Genomic DNA, 27,579 nt, shown 5'->3' on the forward strand with positions numbered 1-27,579 from the left:
TGCGATGCAATTGTAAAAACTTGTTTAACTTACCACCAGTGATGGCTTTTGGGGTGGGCGAGGTGGGCGGTCGCCCGGGACCCCCCCTGGTCGAAGGGGCCCCCCTATTTGGATTTTGCGCTTTTTTCAAGGAGAATGACGAATAAACATGGAAATCCGTGCACCAAGCAAGAATATGATTCCGTACAGATGTGTCAATCATCATCAAATCACTGCAATTGTTAGAAAAGTCCCGTATCCCGATAATTATCACGACTCTGCATGCGGTAGAATTCCTTAGTTTTGATGTAGTCTATCCTTGCACACATGCAAAATAGACATGGCCGAATCCAGCACCTGGGCAAACCTTTGCGGTGGTTAAAGATAGATAATAATAACCGATGCGGAAGGGGGGTCTGGGGGGCGGATAGATACTTATAGCCCCCCCCCCGGTATGTCTCGCCCAGGGCCACCCGTTCGTAGGGCCACCACTGCTTACCACACACCATCGTAGCTCTCACAGGCCTTAGTGAATTTTTATTGCCGCACTATAATAATTAGCTGCCAAGGCCTATTATGGGAATTACCGGAAAATGCCAGCAAACAATAAATTTTGCAAATCTGGCAGGGATCGGTCGTGCTGATAACTGGTAACTTCGTGCATCATCATTTTTTTTCAATATCAAGGAATTATAAAAACATTGCAATTTTTTGTTGCTCATTTTATGAAAAGCCACCTAGTGGTCAAACCAAAACAAGGTAGTCCAATTGTATACAGATGTGATTTTAAAAAATACTTCAGGCGACGAAATTGCTTGTTAATGCGAACAAGTCTTTCGAGTAGCCTCGATTACAGCCGTAATCCGGAGTTGAAACCAATTCCGGACTTTACTGTACCCATTTGAAAAATATCCTAAATACAGGATCACTGGCACTTTCGGGGAATGTGTAAAATCCTAAATATAGAATTGCTGGCAGCGAAAGTGATAATTACGTAACCAAAAGCTATAGTTTGGAAGTTGGTGTAGTGGCAGATATACAGTATACCAGCCCGTCTGAGCCGGCGACAGGCTGAAAAATGACGTCTAATTGACTTTCTGCTTTCTTTCTCTAAACAATCATCATATTTTCGTAATAACTGTTCGATTAGCGCGAGGCACCAGGATTGCAATAAATAAATACCATTATTACAGACTCACATTTGCAAGTTACTATAACGCAAATTTTTACCCCATTCAAGGGTTTTTAAAGTATGGACCGCAAGCAAAGGGTATAATTTTGGGTCGACACGGTGGCAGAGCTCTCTGTATGCTGGATGGTCACGCCTTTCGATATGGACAGGCTCCGTTGTCGGTACGGAATCTGTTCTTGCAATCTGAGTAGACAATATTGAACGAATGCGACCGTTATCGTAGATGTCTTGGTTCCTCGAGGATACGTATACGTATAGGGTACATAAATCTTTTTAACCGACTATGATGAGACGTGTGGCATGTATGGAGTCACAATGTACTTTGTAAGTCGGAAATGGGAGGGGAAATCCGCGGCTTTTGTCCCCCGGCTATGACAACATACGGCAAACAGCAACGAAAATAATTTCGATTGTATAATAATTGGAAGTTGATGTTGAAGTATAACGAAGTATTCCGGCAGGGTCATATATGTCGTATGCCGTTGAAAAGGTTGTGCAATGTGCATTTAACTCGGACTGAAGCATATTTGCTGCATATTTACCGTACTTCGGCAGGTCGTAACATTGTAACATAAAGCTAGCCACAATTGCAATTTATCATCAATTATCAACTGCCTGTGGAAGTAGGCCTATACGTCACCACCGCAACGAATCGTAATGGAGTGAGAGATTCGGCGCAACACATAACCTCTAGAGTCGGTGTAAAATATCAGGCGTTGAAATCAAGGCTACATAATGTAAGAGTCACATGAATTGATTGTATCATTGGATTGAATGTTCTGACATATCGCAACTTCAGTGTATACAGGACATACTATGCATAATTGCACACTGTACAAATATACTTTGTAGCCTACAGCTTGCATATTATAAAATTCATTCTCCACTTCTCTGATTAAAATCCCATTCACCAAAGAACTGTTTGAAGCTGGCCCAGAATGGTTGTAGTGTCGTAGCAGCATGTTATGCTGCCCATGGCTTTCGTTGAAAATGCCGCGCCCCCCGAATGCGACACGCAGAGGAATTTAATTCACCCTAGAATTTGAAATCGCGTGCGTCAGACATGTTTTGTACAGCTGTGTTGCGTAGAATTGTGGCGTGCGCGTTCTGTATGTCATACATGTCCTTAAAATCGTAGCCAGGGACGTAAAAGCACTTGTCAGCCCCCCCCCCCAAAAAAAAAAAAAAAACTTTGGTCTTGGGCCCCCCATAGGTTTATAGACCGAACTTACCCCCCTCCGACGATACCCTTTACCGCTATTTATCATATTGGTTGGGAGTTTGTTTAGTGAATCAGCTTCTATCGCCTATGCGCGCGAAGCGCGGGACATTTCTAGAATTCATGATTGAATCGGTCAGTATGATTGGGAATTGCATATATATTGTTATCAATTTTTATCTTCTCTCTGCTCACGTAATCAGATTTGCCGGTAGAGCTGAGTGAGGTATGTTTGAAAAAGTAGGACCACTCAATAATAATTAAACATCTTCGGGCGTATACCCGTTGGCAGGAACGAAACAGCACCTCGATCGTCAGGCCCCCAAAAACGTGGGTCTTCAGCTCCCATAGGGTGATGAAACGACCCCTCCATCACGTTGTTCGCGTTTGTCACGAAATCATTTGTAGGCTACTGTATTGTGAGCCAGCGCGAAGCGCCAAAATTTTCGATAATTTATGATAAAATCGGTCAATCAGATCGGCGATTGCATATATATTATGCTATCAATTTATGTCCTCTCTACTCACGTAATTAGATTTACCGGTAGTAGAGCTGAGTGAAGTTTCTTCAAAACGGAAGGGCTCGTAAATAATAATTAAACATCTCCATCGGGCGGACCCGTTTATATGACTTCGTTACATGATGTTATTTCGTGACTTCTAGTCAGCTTTATCAAAAAATATAGAATCGCTCAGACGTAGGCTTCTAAACTAAGAGACGCACACGATTTTAAATTGGTATTTCTTCACTGGCATAAAATTTTTGCCAGCAGAATGGCATTTCTCTTGTGAGGTTCAGATTGCAAAGATAGGAACATTCGCCGCCAGTCATTTAGGCGCCTATGGACAATTAAACCTAAATGTATTTTGTATATATAACGAAGTCTTCGGTCAGCATAAGGGCATATACCTTTTCGGCCAAGGTTTTCTCGCTGCCGATCGTTCTGACACACGTCTTGGAGATGTTATATGGCCTAAAACTTGATTGTATGTCTTGGCGTGGTAATGGCCCAATACCCAATAATAAAGATAAATGACAACTTGAATTCGCGAGCAGCGAGAAAAAATTGCATGAATTTAAAAAAATACTCTATGATTTATGCTAATTCACGAAATAATTTCGGGCCCCCTTCGAGCTCGCCCCCCCCTAATTGGGGGGTTTGGGGTCCGGCAGTTACGGTGCTGATCGTAGCATACTACTTTTACTACTTTACTATTTAAAAAACGTTATCGGAAAGTATATATTAGATAAGTATATTTGAATAAATACCGATATTGCAATTACTGTCTGTGTTGGAAAGTACCGTATAATCTGCTCTATTGATTCATTCCTGCACTGCAGTCTCGAAACTGTAATATTTACAGCTCTTGTATCCTTGTTGAAATTTTTTCTCAGCATTTCTTGTAGATTTGTATATTTATTGTCATTTGTAATGCGCCATTGATTGGAATGTGTATACTCCTACAGGTGGCGACTGTGTACTAAGGCCTTGTGGCCCCTCGTCGTCATCCTGGTCCGTACCGGATTTTAACTGGTGTGACAAATAAATGATTGAAATAAATGATTGATTGATTTTATATTATAAACGAATTCCTTTTCATGGGTGAGGCTCGGATCGCGAGGTGCCACAAAAACTCCAATTTTGGTACTTTGCCGGTATTAAACTGTTATGAATTCTCAAGCTGGATTGAGGTAACGAACAGAACATACAGTATCGCGAGTTTTTGCTCTTCTCATTCTCGCAAGACAGAAAATGGAAAATCGAAAAAAAAGAACACAAGTTGGAGCAACGTATCATAAGATAGCGTGCTCTAATGTGCGCACTCTCATTGATCGTTTTGGACGTTATTTCACGGCGACATCGGCTTTGGAGAATATAAAATTTTCGCATAAATAGTCGAATGCAAACTGAGGAACTTGGTAAACTGTTAGATAAGATCATCGAGATATATACGATTCGAAATCTCATCAGATTACTATAGTATCTATAGTAATAGTAATAGTAATAGTAATAGTAATAGTAATAGTAATAGTAATAGTAATAGTAATAGTAATAGTAATAGTAATACTATAGTATCTACCCATAGGTTAATTATCTATAGTAATCTAGAGTCTGTCAGCCGTCAGTAAAATAGGATGCAGCAACGAAGGCATAGGAGCCGCCACCGTACCGGCTTGTGACATCATAATAAATACTTGTCAATTGTCGCTAACATCATAGTACTTTAGAGATTGTCTCTATAATAGAACGCACTTTACTCCATGTCACTCCACTCCATGCTGTCCACAGCATTAAAATTCACGCCTGCTGTTAAATTATGTGGAATCAGTAGATATAGTTGTTGCATATATAATAGCATCTTATGAAATACGTCGGAGCCGGAGCAACTTCTCAAATAACGGGCTCCAGCTCCGGCTCCGGCTGAATTTTATGTGGAGCTCCGGCTCCGGCTCCGGTGAGAATGCACGGCTCCGGGGCTCCGGCTCCTTGCTCCGGCTCCGTCTCCAAAGCCCTGGTTACAAACCTGGTCGAATCTCAGAACTATCGATAAAGATCAGACCTCCTACGAAATAAAGCTTCAGCAATGCAACGAAACCGTGTCCGAGATGCAATGAAATATGGTATTGTAGCCTATATATCACAGTCGGTTTTCGAGAACTGAAGTAGGGCCAATTTATTAATGAATAATGATGCATTTTACATGACAGTAGTGATGACTTCTTTTCAATAGCAAATTTCTATAAATTGTCATAAACCCGGCAATCGTCCAGTCTTTCGTGATGGATAGCAGGTCCCTTACTTGGACTCAATTTATCTGATTCATTATCAATCAAATCTTTCGTTTTTTAGGTCACAAAAATCGCCTTACTAAAAATCCTTATTGTTAGAATGACGTTTGTGGCAAATACCTATGATTTCAGTAGTTGAAAAGTAGTCTCCCACATGTAGGCTATATTGGGCTCGAATCATTGCAATGAACACTTGATTCTAACTCGAATACTTGATTGTCGCACTAAGCCCCAGTCGTGCTGTGGCCTGTGGGACTCGCAATAAGTAGCCTATATGGGACAAATACTGAACTTGCAATCATATTTCACATGAAAGAAAAGTCGATAATTGATAATATAGTTGCGTCATCCCCCAGGTAAGCTGAATAAAGATGAAGATATCAAGTAATCCCACAAATCATGACCAGGGGTGACTGAAACGAGATACGAAGCGCTATACCTAAGGCTATAAAAACGACGAGATAACTTGATGATAGAGATAAAACGTCAAGTCGGGTTTCTAATTTTATGCTACTATTTGAAGTACTTCCACTTTGTGATCTCGTATAAATACACTTCAATTATGATACGATTGCGGTTGAAGGTATATTTCCGTATATCTCTGCGTAGAAAATCGATCGTATTTTGAAAATATAGGTCCTGGATATATATGTATAAAGGTCATACGCGAATTGAAATAGGTTTTTTATTTGTTGGTGTTATATGCCTACGTTCGATTCCATATGCACATCTCTCAATAAACATTTTGAGCTATGTATCATAGCCTAAGGGTTATAAGACAGAATTGCCCTTATGATCGTTCGTTAAATCATATTCCAGATCTTTTTTTTAATTGTCCATGTCAACAAATTCCGCATGTCTGTCTGTCTGTTACGACATCATGGTACGACTGTATTGTTGTATCATTGTTGTGTCACAATTCCAAACTCCGTTACAATGCAACATTCGAGGTTGATTTTGGGGGGTTCCAGGACAACGAGCAGAATAAAATTTATATTTTCACAATCAGTACCGCAGCAGCTTTCGGTCGATACCCGTTTTTATCACATTTAATGCTCGGGAAGCCGGTCAAAAATTACCGTCAAATTGCCGTTGACCAAATGGAAACTGTGTGAAGTAAACCAATTCCACTGAGCCGTGGGACAAATGACTTGTAATTGACTTGTTTCATCAGATAGATCAGTGTATACTTCGAAGTTTTATGCACTGCACATGTAGGCCTACATTTCATAAGTGTCAATTCGTATATAGCCTACGCATGTAGTTTCATAAAGTAGACAGGGGGTGCATGGTGCGAGCACGCAAAAGCCTCTGGTTATTGTGAAGAGGAACATATGACATTCACAAATAATATTTCCAGGATGCTCAAGGAATCACTCGACCAAATATCACTATGTGACTGCGGGAGAAGTTTCGCGTGTGATCTGATTGTCGCTCGTTTCCAGGCCAGACACCCACCATGTGGTGTATATGGGTCAATCGGATACGGTTTCGAAGCCCGGTCAGATCAGACTGAAGACATGCGATCGATGCAATGGCTTTCCCGGTATGCGCTCGGCACTCCATGATTTTGTGAATGGGAAAGATCGCGGTGGACACGTGGTTCGATAACTTTGCGGTCCCTGCATCTCCATCGTCAGTACACCGGGAAAATAGAGGAATATCGATCAAAAAGGTTGATATCACTGTCAAATTCAGACAGTTGTTTCGCAAAATATCCACAAATTATCTACCTCTAAGTTCTTTACAAATGCGAACCTCTGATATTATCAAAGTTATACAACCTATAGGCTACCAAACACGAACAGACGCGAACCAAACGTATCCGCACCTTCCCCAAGTAGTTATTGTCTATCGAGGTTTTATGGATGGATTCTCAAAGTAATAATTAAAACCATCTGACAATGCTAGATCATTTCTCATCATGGTCAATCAAACCAATTTGATTTATTGAAGATTGAATACGGTAAACGATTTGTCGTTTCCGGCCATTCCAAAAGTTGTCAAGCATTATTGCTGGCTGATAATTTTGTCTTTACCGTAGGGTAACTGATACAAATTTGATTCCGAGAAAATTAGTCTGTATCGTAAAAAAGAAGAGATATAATAAAAGTCCAGGCCCGTGCTACTATGTTTATACCACTAAAAATACGTTCGCTTGCAGACCAAATTTTCAATTTACGTTGTTGTGCAGCAATGGCCCTGGGGGAGTGTCATTGATCATTTTTTCTCGGAAAGAAATATTATATAAACCCGGCAGTCTCAACAGTAATAATGTACACTGGCATCGCATGAAATATAACGGTGTGGATTAATTGGAATTTGTCGCCATGAAGAGTTTTCTTGTCATATGCGTTATATTATTGCTGATATTTGGTGAGTAGCCTAATACGCTGTTGAGTTATTTCTCAAAAATGATTTATCGATTTAAACTTACCTAATCATTTTAGAATGTACTTGTCAGTTCGGTGCTCCGAGAAGACCGCAATTTGGGCCGCGACCAGGTGTACAAAATGGTAACTTAGGGCCACTACCAAATCATGATTTCGACTTCGTCTCCGATACTGTAAGAGAATGCCTCCGGAAATGCGACTTCCGACATCGCAGTCTTCAGTGCCCTGTGCTTCCGCAGTTGCCAACTTTTGCCAATTGTAGATCCTGTCTCCGTTGGGAATGTGGTAAGTGGATTTGTGTTTCCGGATTGAGGAATTCTGTCGATCCAGTGAACTGAACTTCCTTTTGCGTTTAGCTTCTGAACCATTTGTACCCGGATTCCTCAATGACCAATGCGAAATTTCGAGCTACGCCACATGTCGGGCGCGGAGACAGTGCCCAGCTTATACTGCAGCGTATCAAAGCGACTTATCGGCGTGCCTAACTTGCAGAGATAGCTGCATTTCGACCGGTTAGTAGGCTATACATCGTTTTTTGCCTCACAATCCTATAAATATAATATAATAACGTACTTTTGTCAATATAATGTCACATCCTCAAGTTTGGGCGTCAACAATAGGGCACACCAAGCGTCATTTTATATCTTGAAACGTCATTGTGAGGATATATCTTTGACACGTATCAAGGTGTAGGCCTAGCCTACTCGGCGCGACGTTATTGCCAGTTTTGAATGCCAACATTTTCATCGGGGCTAATTAGGCTACGTTCCGATTATACCTTGCCATAATGAATAATTCCCCGAGTCAGCATTTGACAATGAATTGATCGTTATACAACAACTATAGCTGCATCGTGAGTGTCTATCTATAAGTCTATATATAATATATATACCTACCGATATTGCATAGCACATTACATATTATAGGGAGGCCTACATGTAACGTAGCAGGCTTATATGGAATATGTTGTAATCAGATTTTAATACTTGGATAAGAATCATCACATGATATCAAACATCGTTATTGACATTTAGCACAAAAAACGGAAATCCAGAATGCCATGAAGAAAGCCTCAAGCTGCATCCAGAAATGTTCAGAATCAGACAATCGGTGCATGGCTATGCCGCCTGCGTCCTGTAATACTTGCGCGAGAAGACAATGCGGTAACGGTTCATATTTTAGGAGTCGTGGATTCGTACTATACTGATTATAAATCAATCTATTTCAGAATTAGCTGGAACTAGAACAGAAAATTGTGTGAGGCGATACATCCGAAACAACCGCGTTTGTACGACATGTCCAAGCCTAAACTTCAACATTCGCAATACGCCTCCTCGACTGTGCGCGTGTGCGTCTTCCTGTTTGCAGGGTATGATCGGATATATCATTATTTATGAAAGTGAGCCCGAAGGTACGATCAACACAGTATCATCATCTCAGAGTCAGCTGCATCCAGAAAAGCAGGCGCAAACCAATATGCATATTTGCGCTTCCTTCCGAGCGATAGCATCAAATGCCTCTCGAGTAAATGTACGGGAGTGTGTCCAGACGCTGAAGCGAAGCGACAGAGAGCGAGAAGTGTGCCTGAATCTTGTCGCAAGTGCATAGAAGCCAGATGCCGTAAGTTATACCTATGCGGTCTAGTGCGAGGCAGATCGACAAATTCCCTGGTCCTACTCCGAACCTGTTTCTTCAAAATGGAATCCGACTCCGATCCTACTTCTGCCGTATCAAAAAATATGAATCCGGCACCGGCCAAAAATATTTAAAAAAGCATGCCAATATATCCACACAGAATCACGCTATATCCTATACACCCTACTAGTACTCAGCAAAGATGTGAATCCGGCTCGGCTCGGCTCCGATCCGACTCCAGCCCAAAATATAAATAAATCAGGTGGATATCCAGTCCGTAAAGTAGGGGCGGTCAACCCGTGGCCCGTGAGAAGGTGTTGAGCGGGCCGCGAGGTAACTCTCGAAATTAGTTAGAACATAAAAATATGCATAAATTTATTGTGGACATGCAAGGACAACCGAAAAATTGATTAGCCTGACCGTGACACTTTGGGATGCTGATGACTAAAATATCAGTTCCGACGTATTGGCCTAGCCAGCAGGGGCCATCCATGTTTTTCGTGAGAGAATGAGTCGTCCAACATGTGACTTCGCGTCTGCACTCGCAGAAAGATCGTCGGCGATGAAACGCTGGCACAAAGTAATAGAGGCATGTTCACCGAAATCTTCGATATAGATAAGTCCAAGCGCCGATAAAGCATGTCCTGCTGGCCAAATGAGCCCAGCGGTATACAGAGGTGACCTACAATATATACAACTTACATTACTATTGGCCGAATTCATACATTATCCTTGAAAAATTTTGCGCTTGGCGCGGTAGGACATGTATAAGGCTTCTCTTGACATAATTGTTATCGATTTCGATGCGTAGCAATATCCGGTTCGCTCCTATCTGACGACTAAAAATGGACATCAACATTCAAGTGACCCGCCTGATGGTTCGTAAATCTCGTGTGGCCCGTTGTCCGAAAAGGTTGGCCACCCCTGCCGTATACCATCCGTATCCAGGCTCCGCTCTACTAGGCTTATAGACATTGCGTGGCGTGTCGACAAGATTAAAGATTCTTATACAATATACATCTAATAGCTCGATCACGGACGACACCGGGTTTTGATGACGAATCGTGCGGAAGTCAAGCTTACACGGCGTGCGGGATCGCCAACGGATGTCCAGCATTGACAGTGCAACAGCAAGCACAAAACTCACTTTGTTTGAATTGTCAAAACGGTTGCATCACAGAAGGTGAGATAATAAGCCATTATTTCGAGCCGAAAATGTTCTCAACAATGAGATTGTTGTGTGAATTTTGCAGCTATAAAGAATGACGTACGAGCGAAAATGGCAACGTCAGAACCCGATGAAGGTCAGAGGCCTTTTGGTCCCCCCAGAGGAGGATCTAGCAACGGGGGTGGCCTGAGAAATGTGGGGCAGAGAATTGCTAATCGTATTCGAGGACAGGGACAAGGTCAAGGAAGCGGAGCAGGTACACGGAGACCAAATGGACTACAGGGACTATTTAGCGATAGAAATATCAGTTTCATACCCGAATCCAACAAAAAATGCCTGATGAAAAACTGCGAAAGCAAGTGCGCACCCAGAGAAGTCCGCGCCGATCGTGATGATGTAGACGCGCCGTGCAGACAATGCATTGGAGCGTTGTGTCGTAAGTTGTAGATGTAGGCCTACTTCAAAGGCTGTTTAGTTGAGCTTTTTGGTCTCATTACAAACGTATTTTTACCAGGAGGTGGTGCATCTCTGCCAATTTTCGACAACTTGAAGTGCCGAAACGATGCGCACTCGACGTGCGGTCCGTTGTTCGGATGTGAAGTACTCGACCCGGAGGTCGTGACGCAAAGGTCTGCATGTCAGTCTTGTGTGGATGCTTGCGTACCGGAGAGTATGTTTATCGCATATACGCCAAATTAGCTTATTAGCTTTCTTTAACATAATTTCTGTAAACATATAGGTGTCAAGATTCATGCCCGTACTAAAGCACAAAGTCGCGCTATGTGTATGGAAAATTGTAAAGCTTCGTCGTGTGGTCACGAAGGCAACTGCCGTCGTTGTCTAAGCAATGCTTGCAGTAAGTAAAAATACCTTGACCTTCATTTGTGGATACAGAAACAGCGAGGAAGTGCAGCTGAACTAATTGCCAGCATGATCTGCCCTCCATGATTTTATCCGTACCAGTCTCATGCGAAGAAGCCGATTCATGTGATTATCACACAGGCTCAAAGCCGCTTAAGGCCTATCGCCCGCAAAAACACTCCAAATAACCTCGTACCAGTGATACCACCCGCACTGTTTGTAGACTTTAGGAACGGAAAACTGTAATTACTTCTTGACAGAGAACTCGCGCATTGTCAACTACGTCAGAACAGCTAGAACTTCGTGTACTACGTGTAATTTTACGCCTGCCCAAAGACAGCAATGTAAAACTTGCAATGATAATTGCCGAAAAGCTGCAACATCTACAGGTATAGGTAGAACATCACGGAATGGTACAACATGCGCCATCCCTAACTACCCTATCTTTTCTTGCTCTGCACAACCGTTTTAGATACCCAACAACAACAGATGCCAGCGACATATCAAGCGAACACTGCTACTGGAAGCAGTGGAGGAGTGTTTGTGATGCCTGTGCAAACGGCCGCTAGCTGTTCGTCTAATTGTAAATCTTTGGGATGTCCAGAAAAGGTTCAAGTGGACGCGTGCAAGAATTGTTTGGCAATGGCTTGCAGTAAGCACATCTATCTCTTTCACTGTTAGAAAACCTATAGGCTACATCCTACGTCTGACGAACACCTCTTGCACACTTCCACAATCTTAAACCTTATTTTGCTATATCGTCCCGCATCTTGGAGTGTTGAAATTAGCGGACATGGCTATTCGCAAACGTTTTCTATACATATATTGGTATCGCATGTTTCGTTCTTCAGGACATCGTGTCGGGCACGGGCTCATATTTGACGGTTTTTGTAGACCCAATTCTGCTCAGCGCCGCAATTCGCGGTATCAACTAGTCCCATGACAATTGAATCAAACTACATCTTAGTCATGGTATGAATTTGATTGCATCAAAATTGTGTGACATAAATCCGCTCAAGAGCTTCTTGGAGGTACAGAACTTCAATATACAATTGAATAGTATATTCATATTGAAATGAACCCGAATATTTCCGGCTGACACTCATCAGGGGTAATCGTCAGCAACTAGTAGAGAATGGAAAAGAACATCGTGTATCCAACAATCGTATGACGTCATATTTTGTGATACGATTGTTGATATACGATGTCCTTTTGAATTCTCTACTAGTTGCTGACGATTACCCCCAACGAGTATCAGCCGAAAATATTCGGGTTCATTTCAATATGAATATACTATTAAAATCTGCTCAATTAACGAAAACCCGCATTTGAGGTAAACCACATCCATAGCTATAGTCATTAATAGCGATTATATGTACCTAGTGATTAGGTCTACTTATAATCAGAGGTGGTCAGTAACGAAGTACTTCTACTTTTTAGAAATACTCAAGTAGTTTTCCTCTACTTCTGGTCCTTACTCAAGCAGATCTGATTTTCGCTACTTCTACTTCTACTTCGTAATACCTGAGGAATTGCGGGGCTGTTTTCAAGGAGTACCAACATTTAATTTTCATAAAGGTTGAGTGAAGTCCAGAATTTTCGTCACGCTTCGCGCTCAGTGGATACGGCGTATTCAGTATGATTTCAAGAAAGTATCGGTGAAGATAAGTTATAGGTAGCGGGTTGGCGTGGTTCCGTTCACACCGCATTGTCGCCCTTCGCACATATGAAGTATTTCATCACAGTAGGCCTATATATGGCTCATCGTAACGTTTAAAACAGATGTTTCGCAATCTAGCATTTACTTATCATATCGTAATCTAGCAGTCCATGTCGTGTCCTGATCTGGAAAAGTGGACTATGACTTTTTCAGTTTTAGAGCTGTTTTAGCATACCACCTTTAAAACTTTCTGGACTAAAGACATGAAATACATTTTCCGCTTTTAGAAGTAGGCTAGTATTTATATTTCACTTTCAATTACCAGTATCATATACCTTGAGTTCTAATTAATATCAGTTCTTGTGTCTGGATAACATACATGTTGAAGTATAAAAGCAAGTGTAGTAATGCCTTTAATTTCCGGAAATAAAGCCACACAATATGGCATTTTTACGATCCACCATATTTTTTATTCACTTTAACTAATTGCGCAAAGTGTATTCTATACAACTTCTCCGTATTGCTCTTCGACTAAACTATGCGGGCCTTATAATATGGGGGAGTGCGCCATAACATGATATTTTCTAAAACGTGCTGTTCGATTATACAGGTTTAGTATCGTATTTCCATATCAATAATATCATTTTCATCCCATGATGCGGACGAATACTTATGCTGTCGAAAATTGAATACCTCCTGGTATGCATCAATATGAATCAAAGCTCGGCAATTTTCGCATAGCTCAATTTGCACCTTTGACAATCCACGTGAACGAATTACTATCGTTTTTACAACTACTTACTTACTTGGATAGATTTAAATTCAGTCAATTCTACTTCTAATTCAAGTAGTTTTAGGTTTCTTATGGCAGAAGTACTTCTTCTCGCACTTGAGTATATTTTTTTTCGTCGATACTTCTACTTCTACTTGAGTAGCTCTCTTGACTACTTTGATCAACTCTGCTTATAATCGGTAATTGGTCCAGTCTCGATTTCCTATTTCGAAAATTTATTGAACTGACTTCGAAAATTTTATATTATAATTACGCCGCATCATACTAATGACACGCAGCGACGAAAATGATGATCGATTGTTCACAATACTGCAATGCACTGACAGGTAATCTCCGCATTCGATGCATAAGTACGACATACGCGCGTCCACGTCGTCCAACTGTACCATATGGTAGACAAAAAAGATCATCGCTCCATCAAATATGTCGGACCTGATTTGTGGAACAATATCTCGCCAGCTATCCGACAGCATGTCCATCCACCCCATACTCCACATTCAAGTCGAAATACAAAAAAAATTCTACTGAATAAATACTAGGTAGCCCTCTAGTTTACCGGACCACGACCTGACATATTGATCTCGCCTTCCGACACATGCCACCTTTTTTTCTCAGCTGTCCTAAATATCATCTTATTTTATACTTTTCATTCAGTGTGCAGTGTGCATGCCTCCTTTTTTTTTACATCGCCTACAGACCAGGTGGGTGTCTGATTTCGAACACTATAGTTCAAGTCGTTTCGACACCTTCCTATATCTTTCATTGTATCGCTGTCTTGTGGTGTATTGAAATCATGAAATAGCAATAAATTGAATTGAATTGAATACCCAATCAGTGATAGTGACTGTGCAAAAGTGTAAACATCGAATTATAGAAAGCGCTGTATTAGGCTACTTGATAAAGTGACATGATGCCTTTTTAGATCATCTGTTTTCTGTTTTGACTTGAAGTAAATTGGACCTACTTTTCAAATCATTACTCGTACTTGTACTTTTACTTATTTTTACATGTTCTTTCATTTTATTTCCATATATCTATCGATATGTAGCCTATTGTATGTTGACCATGGAGGTGTTTGATTCGCAGGATCTTCTAAGTCGTATTGACATGGAATGGGTATATATTAGGCATTCATATATATCTGTTACAGCTGATCAAAACCAACAGGCAGCGTGCCACAGTGCGATTATATCAACTGGCGGAATCTGCAATTGCCCTGGTATGAATCCGGATATGTTCAAAACCTGTTCTTCGTGCTACAGTAATTGCGCATAACGTGAGTCTAGCCTGCTGGTAGATCTCAGCAGAATATAGTCTTGAGCTCTATTTTATTCAGATCAACCAATTCGCATGGACCACCAGTGCAGATCACGTGTTTGTCATCACTTGGCGTGCCGATGAACAAATCAAATAGCCTACTATATTCTTTAAAAATCTGTGTGCGTTGCATTTGTTAATGGGAATATATGCTTTCATTCGCAAACAATAAACATGTGTACGTTGCAACTAAAAATGCAAGGATGTTTCTTACTAATAGTCTCATGTCAGCATCATACGTTGCCTTGAAGTTGAATCTGGCAGTGATTATAACACTACCATCAGTGAATATTTAGGTTACAAGTTGTGTAAGGAAAATAACATTCTGTTAGTATGGGAAGTGGCGTGGACAGAGAAAGGCGTTTTTTTAAATTAAATTTTCGACGTAGAGATCTTGAGTTCATGATTTCCGAATTCAATGATTTATGCTAAATGTGAATCATGATCCCGTCCTGATTCTGCATCGTTAGCAAAAGGACCAAAATACGGCTCCACAATTCCAACCCGCCGTCATACTTGATGAGCGTGTCAATGCATCTAAGGCTACCTCTTATCGTGGTATCAGTGACGTGTGGGTGTGGTGATGTTCATTGTGGGTGAGGCACAATATGTAATGACCCATTTACGATCAAATTTACCAATATATAAACCCAGAAGGTTAGCTCAGGGGTGGGCAAACTTTTGAGCTCGCGGGCCGCATTCAACATCTGAATCCATTCGCGGGCCGCACTATATAAAATGGGACTATAAACCAAAACGCAATATTGCTATTTGATTATATAGGGAGGACAGGGAGATAATATATGGAGATAATATATGGAGAATGGCATTGGGATGCAACAATGCTGTCTGGCGAAACGAGATAGTAGCTCAAGAGAAAAAGAGCCAGACAGCATTGTTCAGCATTGTTGCGTCCCAATGCCAATCTCCATAACAATGAAAAATTCGAGGCTGATTGTGGGAGTTCCAGGGCCACGAGCGGAATAAAATTTATATTTTCGTAATCAGTGCAGAGTCAGCTTTCGATTGATACCCGTTTTACCAAATTTAATGCTCGGCAAGCCGGTCAAAAATGACCGTCAAATTGCCTGTAGCCAAATGGAAATTGTGACGTGATACAATTTTACTGAGGCGTGCGATTTGCATGTGTCGACGTCGACACCATATAGGACACTATGGTCTAACGTTGAACAAGAGTCAAAGTCCACTTTTTCAGATTACGCACATCATGGGCTGCTGGAGATTGCAAAAAGGTATAGTTTGAAACGTTATGGGGGCAATACTTACTGTGATGAAATATTTGATATAGGCGACAATGCGGTGTGAACGGAACCACGAAACCCGGTATCTAAATCATATTCATCTATACTTTCGTTAAAACATATTTGTGACTCCATATCTACAGGGTTTTATCAAATAAGACTCTATTACTTCGTTTCCATGCTCCGCCGACGGTCAGCCGAAAGGCCATGACGCATGCGTTGTACATGTCGGCCGTGTTTCCATGACCAGGCGTAATCCGACCGTGACTTGGCCGAACTAGGTGGGCGAAGCGATCGCAACGACGTTTTTGGTTTACTTTATGTAATAATTTCATAATAATCACAAGATTGCGATAAATGACTCGGTAGGAATGAGCCGAGATGATTTGTAGCGGTCATTCAGTCGAACAACACGCTTTGACCTTGAACACGTAGGCCTAAATCCATCCAACATGTAAAATGGTCATGATGAACCAATTGCTTAAAACTAACAGAAGATAAAATAAAAAAAAGATGATAATTGGTGGCATATCTTAGTATGTGGGGGATATGGATATGGGATATCGTGGTCCAATAATTTCGAGCGCAGAATAGTAACTTGTCCAGTAGTGTACCGGTACTACTGTTTCGTCGTCATGATTCAGACATGAACTTCCAGTGTCCTGTTGATGATTTGCTTGAAGTCGCAATTTCGGACTTCAAGAGCCATAAACATCACGGCTCAATAAACCTTGTATGACCTTTGTGACGTAACTGTTATACAGTTCATTGCCGTTCAGTTTCGCCCTCGTTGCCTGCTTTGTATCAGTTGCTAATATTTCGACTATCAATCTTATTCAATCGTATTTACATCGCAATTTTTATAGATCCTAAAATAATTATTATGAATAGTCTGATTCGAAATTTGTAACTGTCCTCAAGGAAACACCGTCAAGTAAGTATATATTGATTTATCCGGTACTAAACAATTTGTGTTAATTCGCTGTGTATTAATGCTTTCAGAAAACCGTTTTTCGTCTGTGTAAAATAAAATCCAACGAAGCAGGCAGAAACGCGTCATCTTGGGGTGTTGGATAGGACAGTTATATCTCTATTGTGTATACGTGGAAGTTTCCACCCCTCTTTCGCGGCTACATAAAGTTTTTTGACGAATCCATTCAACAAGTGCACCAATCAACAAAGAAAACTCAACTGTCATTGTCATGGATTTCAACAACCAAACAAAAGATCCTGATCTGGATGTTACACAGAGATGCGAAGAAGACAACAAAGTCACCAAAACAAAAGACAAACCAAAGTCTTCAAGGTCTCATGGTGCCAGATCAAAATCATCAGTTCAAACGAGATCCATGTCAAAGGCTTTAGAGCACAAATACTTGAAACCGAAAAGTTCAAGCAAATCAAGTTCAAGTCATCGGTCATCAACAGGTACCGGTACTTTTACATCAAATCACTCAACTAAATCTCGCTATAGTGGAATGAACGTCGAAAATGTCGTAAATTATCATCAAAAACTGCAAGAAATATGCTCTGCACGAGCAAAACAGGATATTGAAGATATTCAGGCTTCATTGAACACTGAAATACAATCAATTCAAAATCAAACTGCTTTGGCCCGAGCCAATCTACAAGAACAAAAAAGGAAGTTAGAAGAAGATCTACGAAAGAAATTGGAGGAAGAAAGGAGGAAGTTGGAGGAAGAACAAAGGAAGTTGGAGGAAGAAGAACAAGAACTACAAAGACGGCAAAATCAGCAATGTGAAATGATTAAACAAAGGATGCAGCAAAATGCTGACGAAACAGCTCGCCGTGTAAAACGAGAACATTTGCAAAATACTTGTGAACTAGAACTTGAACTCACTAGACGAGGTGTATCAACGCAAAGTTCACCTCAACTGACAGCGGCAGAACTGCAGCCATCTGAAAACAGGAGCCTGGCTCCTCAAGTAAGCAATGTTCCAGAACAACTACAGCAAGCAAGTGCTGCTATTCAACCTACGAACAATGTAATAACTTCAATTGCTGAAGCGTCTACAAGTGTTGCTCCAAATGTAACTCCACCGATATCTTCGAATACTTCATACGCAGGTGTGGCTATTCCTTTTAATATGTCTCACAGTTCTCGCCAAATGTCTAATGCTATGAATGAGAATGTTTGTGTGCGTGAAAGATCTAACAGTAACGGTGTGACTGCTCGTTTGAACGCATGCATTGCACCCAAAAATCAATCGCCTGTAATTGATGCCGAAAATAGTCGCCTTGTTGTAGCACCTCCCATGATTGATACACAAATAACTCCTAATTTGCCTAGTTCCTTTGCATCTGGTAGCGTACAACCCTTTGTGCCAGCTAATTCAAATCAAGCAGCTACAGCAGGCTGCGCAGTTCAAACAGCTGCAAACTCTGATCTCAATGTAAAGCCTAACCAACCGACAAACTTGATTCAATGTGAGAATCCGTATGTCATTCACCAGGTTAAACCTAGTGATCAAATTGTCCCATTAAAGTTGGAACCAAAATGTTTTAGTGGCGACCCAATTGAATTTGATACATTCAAGGAAATGATAAATGCTACTTTGAATCGTCAACCATGGACGCAAAAGCAGAAGTTGATGCATCTTTTGCAATATACCCGTGGTATTGCCAATACTTTTGTTAAAGCTTGTGAAGATATGGAAAACTGCTTTGATGAAGCTCTTGCGGTTTTGAGAGACAATTTTGGTCAACCATTCCAAATAAGTGACCGCTACATAAACACTGTTATAAATGGCTCGAAACTTGTAGAGGGTGACAACGATTCTCTCCTCTTATTTCATGCATCGTTAACCGCCTGCACCAATAAGTTAACCAAATTTGGAAGAATTCGTGATGTTTCACGCTCTATGGTTGAACAAATTGCCGAGAGACTTCCCCCTTCTTGGCAGCCTGGTTGGAGAACCTTAGTGGCGGAGGTCACTTTTGACCTGAAAACCGAACTGACTGTTGAACATGTAAATGACTATGTTCGCCAGAAAATTAGAGAAATTACTAGTAAATATACTAACCCTAATCATGAAATATCCAAGAAGCAAGTGACGGGTGTATTCAAAACTGGCAAACCCAAGGCATCATTCAGCACACAAGCTGTGACTCCAACATTGGAACTTTGTTTCATGTGCAACGAAAAGCATTTCTTGAATCAATGTATCCAGTTCCGCAAAATGCAGTATCCTGATCGCGTTGAATTCGTCAAAACCAAAGGGCTCTGTTTCAAGTGTCTAAAGTCAGGACACTTCGGAAAAGCATGCAAACGCATTCAAGCTTGTATAAGGCCTGGTTGCAAAGGCAATCATACAACACTTCTTCACCCACCTGAAGAAAAGATAAAAGAGGTTGCTAACAAAACCTTGGATTCAGCAAATGGACAAATTGAAGGCCAAGGCAAAATTTCTGATTCAAAAGAAGCTACCTCTTTCTTCAGTGCTTCCTGCGATGACAATGAATATGATGATGATGAATGTGTTACTTTGAATGTAGTCTTGGCAAGACTACGGATCGTTGGCACTGACGAGTACATCGCCACTTTGGCATTAATTGATAATGCGAGCAATTGTTCATTCATATCTGAAGAACTCGTGAAACTACTCGGTCTTGCTGGGCCCGAGCGAAACGTAACTTTCCAGACAATCGAACCATCTAAAAATACCAAGAAGTCAACCATTGTTCGTGGTTTAGAGATTTCTGATTACCAGGGATCAGAATACGTACCTCTGAAGTCACTGATATCTACAGAGAAAATCGCTCTGGACAACGACCTGCGGCCAACACAAAGTGATGTACATCAATTTCGACAATTTGAAGACATCCCAATCCCAGATCTTTCTGGAGACATCGGTCTGCTGATTGGTAAAAACAACCCCAAAATTCATAAGCCTCTGGAAACTATATATGGACCTGAGGATTACTTCGCAGTGAAAAGTGCCATCGGATGGATGTTTACATGCCCAAAACAATCCGAACCTTTCAAACCTCACTCCTATTTCATTCAAACCAATCCAAACCTGTTGTGCAGGATGTGTCACGATGAGGTCAATTCCATTGCAAATGACAAAACTGAACTCTCTGTAAATGATAAACGATTTATGGAAAAGGTGTCATCGACAATCCTACTTGACTCGAACGGGCACTACCAAATGGAATTACCATTGAAACATCCGGATTTAACACTGCCCGACAACAAGCATCAAGCAAAACAAAGAATCAATTATCTGCAGAAAAGATTCCAAAAGGATCCAAAGTTCTTTGATGAATACAGAACCTTCATGTCTGACATGATCACAAATGGATATGCCGAGAAGGTTCACAATGATGGGCCAGTTGGTAAAACCTGGTATCTGAGCCATCACGGGGTGTATCACCCTGAAAAGAAGACTATCCGCGTTGTTTTTGATGCATCTGCGAAATTCAATAACCTGGCGTTAAACGACCTTCTGTTGCAAGGGCCAGACCTAACAAACAACCTTGTTGGTGTTTTATCGCGCTTTCGCAGAAATGAAGTTGCGATCCAAGGTGACATTCGATCAATGTTCCACCAGGTTAAGGTTGATGAATCTGATAGAGACCTGTTACGCTTCCTGTGGTGGAAGGATAATGACCCAAACCAACAACTTGAAACGTACCGCATGACTGTGTTTTTATTTGGGACTGTGAGCAGCCCTAGCTGTGCCAACTTTGCTCTACGAACTGTCGCTGAAGACAACAAAAATGCCTATGACATTGATGTCATAAATGCAGTTCAAAGGAACTTCTACGTTGATGATTTTCTTGATTCCTGTGAGGATACTTCTGCTGCAATTCGTCGTGTGGAAGATGTCAGCTCTCTGCTAAGCAAAGGTGGATTTGAACTGACAAAATGGGCAAGCAATTGCAGAGAAGTACTGGCAGCAATGCCGGAATCAAACAGAGCCAAAAACCTGAAAAATATTGACTTGTTAACTGATGAGCTACCGATGGAGAAGACATTGGGGCTTGCGTGGAATATAGAAGATGATTCGTGGTGCTTCCGCGTCAAAGAAAAACACAAACCTTGTACCAGAAGAGGAATTCTGAGTATCGTGAACTCAATTTTTGATCCGCTGGGAATGGCTCAGACTATAGTGCAACCAATGAAGGTATTGATGCAGCACTTATGCAAAAATAGCTACAATTGGGATGACCCGTTACCTGAAGAAGCCAAAAAGATTTGGTGCGACTGGTTATCTCAACTACCGATGCTTGAAAACTTAGCGATTCCAAGATGTTTCAAACCGTCAAAGTTTGGACAGGTGACAAGAATCGAACTTCACCACTTCTCAGATGCCTCTGAGTTGTGCTATGGTGCAGTATCTTATCTGAGATATGTGAATGATGCAGGTGAGATTCACTGTTCTTTTGTTTGTGGAAAAACAAGACTCGCCCCCATCAAAGGTTCTACCATTCCGAGAATGGAGTTGTGCGCTGCAACAATATCTGCCAGAAATAACAAATTCCTGCTAAAAGAGCTGGACCTGCCTATTGACGATTCATACTTCTGGACTGACAGCACAACTGTTTTGCGATATCTCACAAACAAAGACAAAGCTTTCAAAACCTTTGTTGCAAACAGAATCAATATGATCAAAGAGTCTTCAGAATTATCGGACTGGAGATATGTACCTTCAAAACAAAACCCTGCTGATATTGCTTCTCGGGGCCAGACTGTTTCTGAATTCTTGACTTGCGACATGTGGAAATTCGGTCCAGAATTCTTGTGGAAAGATTCTTCGGAGTGGCCTCAACAACCAACATTTCTAGAGGAGTTGTCTGGTGATGACCCAGAAATCAGAAAGCCAAACAAATTGTGTTTTCTTACAATTACCACTCCAAGTTCTGTTCTTGATGAACTCATCTCCAAGATCTCAAGCTGGACTCGACTGAAAAGGGTGCTGGCATGGGTCTTGCGCTTCAAAAGTAATCTTCTTGCCAAAGTGAGAAACAAACAGCCAAATGCAAAGCTGACAAACGAGGCATTGACTTTAACCGAAGTTGAAGCTGCCAAAGAAATGCTTATACGTCATGAGCAAACAAAGCACTTCTCTGAAGAAATAGAAAGACTGAAGACTGATGAACAAATCAAAAGATCTAGTCCGATCTACAAATTACTACCATTTCTGGATAATGGGACCCTCCGGGTTGGAGGCAGAAATCAAAATGCTCCTATTGGTTACGACTCAAAACATCCGATAATCATCCCAAAAAAGAGTCCAATTGCAGAATTGGTCATTCGAGATGTTCATGTTTCATGTGGCCACAGTGGCCGGGAATATGTTATTGCCCAAGTCAGAGAAAGATTTTGGATTGTCACAATCAATTCCAAAGTACGATCCGTTCTGAAAAATTGTGTCTCATGTAGGAAACGTCAACGAAAACCAGAATCTCAACAAATGTCTGATCTACCATCTGATAGATTAACTCCAAATGATCCGCCGTTCCACGCAGTTGCGGTTGACTGTTTTGGTCCGTTTTTTGTAAAGCGTGGTAGATCTGAATTGAAACGATATGGCGTTTTGTTCACTTGCCTTACCACTCGCGCTGTCCATATTGAAATTGCGAATAGTTTGGACACTGATTCTTTCATTATGGCACTGCGTCGCTGTATTGCACGCCATGGACAAATCAGTTTGATACGGTCAGATAATGGCAGCAACTTCACATCTGGTGAGAAAGAGTTGAGGCAAAACATTTTAACTTGGAATCAAACAAAAATACAAGATTTTTTGGTGCAAAAACAAATAACTTGGTTATTTCAGACTCCTTGTGCATCCAATCATGGTGGTGTATTTGAAAGACAAATTCGAACAGTGCGAAAGATTTTGGGTGCTTTGTGTGATGAACAAATGTTGTCTGATGAATCTCTATTAACATTGATGTGCGAATGTGAATCAATTATGAATAATCGCCCCATTTCAACTGTGTCTAGTGATCCACATGATTTGACCCCAATAACCCCTAACAGTCTATTGTTGTTGAAAGATAAACCCATGCTACCACCTGGTGTGTTCAATGTCAAAGATGTTTACTCCCGAAAAAGATGGAGACAAGTCCAGTACTTGGCTGATCTTTTTTGGACAAGGTGGAAGAAACAATACCTTCCACTACTTCAGATTCGCCAAAAATGGAATGAAAAGAAAAGAAATATCACTGTAGGTGATGTTGTGCTTGTGTTGGATCAAAACCTACCGCGTAACATGTGGTTGTTAGGTCGTGTGATTGAAACCCTACCTGACAAGTCTGGGTTGGTGAGAAGCGTGAGGGTCTTAACCAAAACGAATATTTTGAAACGACCCATAAACAAATTGGTGCTTCTCTGTGAAGCTCGTGACTGTTGAGAGCTGAAATTTGTTACAGTTTTTTGAGTATTGTAACCTTTCGTTTCTTTGTGTTCTCATTGTGAATTTGCAGTTGTGTAAAAATTGCCAAACTTGCATAAATTCAAATTTTCAATTTTTAAAGGGCCAGGATGAAGTCGCAATTTCGGACTTCAAGAGCCATAAACATCACGGCTCAATAAACCTTGTATGACCTTTGTGACGTAACTGTTATACAGTTCATTGCCGTTCAGTTTCGCCCTCGTTGCCTGCTTTGTATCAGTTGCTAATATTTCGACTATCAATCTTATTCAATCGTATTTACATCGCAATTTTTATAGATCCTAAAATAATTATTATGAATAGTCTGATTCGAAATTTGTAACTGTCCTCAAGGAAACACCGTCAAGTAAGTATATATTGATTTATCCGGTACTAAACAATTTGTGTTAATTCGCTGTGTATTAATGCTTTCAGAAAACCGTTTTTCGTCTGTGTAAAATAAAATCCAACGAAGCAGGCAGAAACGCGTCATCTTGGGGTGTTGGATAGGACAGTTATATCTCTATTGTGTATACGTGGAAGTTTCCACCCCTCTTTCGCGGCTACATTGCTTACAAGGGGAATGTGAATAAGTTCACCTAGTTTGTGGTCAAACGGTATAGTTTGTATTGTACCCATGCACCAGAACACAAACCCTCGAATTGTGGCAGCAGCGTATGTGATAAGATCGCGAAGATTTCGGTAGCCTACGGGTAATTCGTAGCAGTACCGGTACTACTAAATTCCATTGCAATCGTAATTAAATTCCGGGTTTTTCAAGGCGTCTAAGATCCGTCCGGAGTGCAGCCTTAGTTAATTTGATACGAAAAGTGTATTGTAAGTAGCGAATACCAATTCGCTAATCCAAGACACAGCGCAAGCATGGCCGAAGGGCTAGGCCGAAGGATTCACTCGATGGCCGACGAGTCGGCCGACGTGGGTGTGCAATGTGCATTCTGTGCAATCTGTAATGCGCAACAAAATTCTCTCGTTCGTCGGCCGAATCTCTCGAAAATGGGCCCATCGGCCGTGCATGGAAATATAGATAACTAACCTACGGTAGGTTAGTTATCTATAATGGAAACGCAGTATATGGTTGGAGACATGTGCATTTTCTGCCAGAATCGCAGTGGTGGTAAAGGGGGTGTGTCTAGGGGGCGGAGGAACGCGAACACTGCACACTGCACAGTGCACAAACATGGAGAAACTGTGACTGTTTATTACTTATTATTGTTATTACTGTAGGTGCCAGTTTCGCAGTCAATCTCTGCACCAGAAACGGAGCACGGAGCGGTAAAAATTTGTAGTAATGGATTGCAGCATTTTCAAGCAATCAAGTTATTTTGCATAGATGAGCGGGTGACTAGCACTATAGCACTAGTTTTGCCTTACGTAGTTCATCATCATCATCATCATAGTTGAATTTCATAACTAATAATCCATGATATCTCGAGTCGATACAGCGACAATATTGCAAAAATACACACAAATTACCTGATTATGTCGTGCTTTCGCAGATTTTACGCTGTCCCAGCATTAGCGGTTATGGCAGATTTTTGTTTGTCTTATTCACCAGGTGCCAATCGTTGTTTTACCATAATTTATTAAAGATTTGAATCTGCAGTTGACGACCCATTATGAAATCATGTTTTAGCTTTATCTGTACCTCAACTGAAGAGTGTTGAGGTGTAAATTGTCTGGGATAAAGATGCACATGGGATATAATATACCAGTAGTGCTGCATAGCCTATTAACTAAAATACACTAACATATTCCAAAATTTTGTTATTTCTAAATCGTCTCTATCGCTAAGTCTTTGAATGTGCATTCAAGAAAGTAATGTCAAATGTGATTACTTTTATATGCAATCGTAATCAATTACTGCCAAATTCCACTGTCATCGTAACCGTGCGGTTATGATGTAATTGCACTCCATTACCTTGATGCAGTTATCGCCCCATGTCTGCTCTGCACAGGTATCGTACATACACACTGTGTAGTAAAATTGATGGTATCTATTATGTTAATGATCTATTTAACAAAACTGATGAAGATGACACACATATTACAGCTCTAAACATGTAAGAACCTTTACAATCTCAGTCTTATCTTGTTGTTGTTAGGTACAAATTGTAACATTCATCGTCTACTGCGAACCACCTACAGTATTTTAAATCTGTGACACTTGGAGCAGTAGTGATTGAAGTGATAAAATGTTTTTGAACTCGTTGGTTTACCTACATCGCAACTCATTTATTTACAAATGCATTAAATTTTTCATCAAATATTCTTGCATTAATCCAGCGGCCGTCAAGATTTTTGATAAAGGTACCTTCCAGCAAAATTAAATAGTTCTTGCAATATGCCTCAGCCGCGGATTGGTCACAGCGGCAAACGGAAAGTCAACAGCCCGAACGGACCAAAAAAGCGCACAACACCAAAGAACACCCACGTCTCAGATCAGCAGCCCAAGGAAGTGTATGTGGATATTGATTCCTGCGGCCAGGATGAAGTCAGTAGCCTTGAAATTATCGACACAAAAGATGTTGAAATGAAAGAAGATGACGATGAAGAGGCATGGCTCGATGCTCTTGAGAAGGGAGATTTGGACGATTATGGCGAGCTTAAAAAAGAAAAAGACCCGTCGTTGTTGACAGCCAGGCAAAAAGCTATGCAAGAAAGAACAACCGTGGCGGAAAAACCTACGACCTCGAATGTAGCGAAAGTGGAATCGATGTCCGAAGAAGCACAAAGGAAAAAGGCAGAGAAAAATAAGAAAAGAAAGCTGCAGGCAGTCAGAAAAGCAGAAGAAAGCCAGAAACTGACCATAGAGAGACTCGTAAAGCAGCAAGGAGGCCGTGGGGGTAAGGACAGACAGCGAAGAATCCCTGGCTTAGGAAATGATGGCAGCAACACATTGCAGCCCACAGAGGCAAAATCCATTCCCATGATTAAATATCACAGCAAAGGCCGCATGATATATCTTTCCTTTCCGGAGAATCAAGAAACAATAAAGTGTCACCAACCCGTTGCTCTAAAACCCAAACCAAAATGTGTCGTTTGCAGCAAACCAAAACGCTACAACTGTTCTAAAACAAAAATGCCCGTATGCAGTCTTGAATGTTACAGGCAGAATCTTTCGAAGAATTCGTCTCTGCTCGTTAACTGACCGAATGAGATAATCCAATGGCAATGTGAAGCGCGCTCGTAAGGTCAGCATGATATTAAACAGTTGTGATGTGACTGCAGATGTTGAGTCCAAGGTTGCTTCCATTGGAATGGTTGATATGGGGAGTCGTGTCCAAGGAGCGAAAGTCACGAAAAAATTCCCAATGTGTTAATCATGTCGCATGTTCGGTATCCAATGTTGGATGACGCAAAAGTGCTATTCAACCCAAACACAGTCCTGAACGTTGAACCAATGATGTTGTAGCAAGGCAAACAAGAACATGACATGAAATTTTCACTTGATGTTCATGTGGTGAATGTCAATTGAAAACTTGAAGGAATAATGAAGATTTGATAAATTGCTTTTGTCAAAATCTGCCCAATTTTCGTGTCACCCACAACATAGCTATCGACTCTGCAATCTTCAAAGAAACTAATGATAGGAGCGCATCGAATTAATTGATGACTTTCAGCTCTTCTCAATTGAAATACATATTTTTGTAAGACATGGGTTTACTCAGCCACTATTCGTAAGGCCGTTTAGGTCGAGTAGCCTATACATGCACTGTGCCTGAATAGCTATACTCAGTCCATGTGAAAATTTAACACATTGCAAGGTACTGTTGGTAGGGTCATCCATACAGGTTTAGCAATCCCATACTATATGTGTGCGTAGTCGAAGAGAAGTGCGAAAAAATTTGACACCAAGTATTGAATTATGTCTATAATGTTGGT

The 27,579-nt window shown here is 41.0% G+C and overlaps 3 protein-coding genes across 5 annotated transcripts; all 3 read left to right on the forward strand.

Moving 5' to 3' along the window:
- Positions 1–7,421: 7,421 nt before the first annotated feature.
- On the forward strand, positions 7,422–15,204 carry LOC145444335 (uncharacterized). 2 transcript variants are annotated; one of them, XM_080322302.1, is made up of 14 exons: positions 7,422–7,557; positions 7,632–7,859; positions 7,931–8,086; positions 8,609–8,737; positions 8,803–8,943; positions 9,015–9,194; positions 10,237–10,392; positions 10,463–10,813; positions 10,892–11,047; positions 11,117–11,233; positions 11,499–11,633; positions 11,711–11,890; positions 14,842–14,967; positions 15,028–15,204. In XM_080322302.1, exons 1-13 carry the CDS (start codon positions 7,512–7,514, stop codon positions 14,964–14,966), a joined length of 2,100 nt encoding a protein of 699 aa, XP_080178428.1. In that variant the 5' UTR covers positions 7,422–7,511; the 3' UTR covers position 14,967; positions 15,028–15,204. The 2 variants fall into 2 exon arrangements, with proteins under 2 accessions (XP_080178428.1, XP_080178429.1); XM_080322303.1 differs by having other exon boundaries at positions 11,499–11,627.
- Positions 15,205–16,980: 1,776 nt separating this feature from the next.
- Positions 16,981–24,161, forward strand: LOC145444333 (uncharacterized). Of its 2 annotated transcripts, none has more exons than XR_013916655.1 (2): positions 16,981–24,043; positions 24,112–24,161. XR_013916655.1 is itself a non-coding variant. In XM_080322300.1 (2 exons), exon 2 carries the CDS (start codon positions 17,473–17,475, stop codon positions 23,653–23,655), a length of 6,183 nt encoding a protein of 2,060 aa, XP_080178426.1. In that variant the 5' UTR covers positions 16,981–17,204; positions 17,273–17,472; the 3' UTR covers positions 23,656–24,161. The 2 variants fall into 2 exon arrangements, 1 of the variants encoding a protein (XP_080178426.1); XM_080322300.1 differs by having other exon boundaries at positions 16,981–17,204; positions 17,273–24,161.
- Positions 24,162–24,870: 709 nt separating this feature from the next.
- Positions 24,871–27,450, forward strand: LOC145444351 (INO80 complex subunit B-like). Its single transcript, XM_080322320.1, has one exon. It carries the CDS (start codon positions 26,039–26,041, stop codon positions 26,843–26,845), a length of 807 nt encoding a protein of 268 aa, XP_080178446.1. The 5' UTR covers positions 24,871–26,038; the 3' UTR covers positions 26,846–27,450.
- Positions 27,451–27,579: the final 129 nt, after the last annotated feature.

The sequence above is a fragment of the Botryllus schlosseri genome, chromosome 8 (assembly GCF_051294905.1).
Source record: "Botryllus schlosseri isolate E-star chromosome 8, Bs_hap1, whole genome shotgun sequence".
Classification (NCBI taxonomy): domain Eukaryota; kingdom Metazoa; phylum Chordata; class Ascidiacea; order Stolidobranchia; family Styelidae; genus Botryllus; species Botryllus schlosseri.

What these genes read in the sequence shown, in the direction of transcription:
- LOC145444335 (XM_080322302.1), top strand. Translation starts at nt 7,512, where the DNA reads ATGAAGAGTTTTCTTGTCATATGCGTTATATTATTGCTGATATTTG. An exon ending in GTGCATAGAAGCCAGATGCC is followed by an intron (nt 9,195 to 10,236) that starts GTAAGTTATACC and finishes TACATCTAATAG; the next exon opens with CTCGATCACGGACGACACCG. An exon ending in TGCAACATCTACAGGTATAG is followed by an intron (nt 11,634 to 11,710) that starts GTAGAACATCAC and finishes CAACCGTTTTAG; the next exon opens with ATACCCAACAACAACAGATG.
- LOC145444333 (XM_080322300.1), top strand. Translation starts at nt 17,473, where the DNA reads ATGGATTTCAACAACCAAACAAAAGATCCTGATCTGGATGTTACACAG.
- LOC145444351 (XM_080322320.1), top strand. Translation starts at nt 26,039, where the DNA reads ATGCCTCAGCCGCGGATTGGTCACAGCGGCAAACGGAAAGTCAACAGC.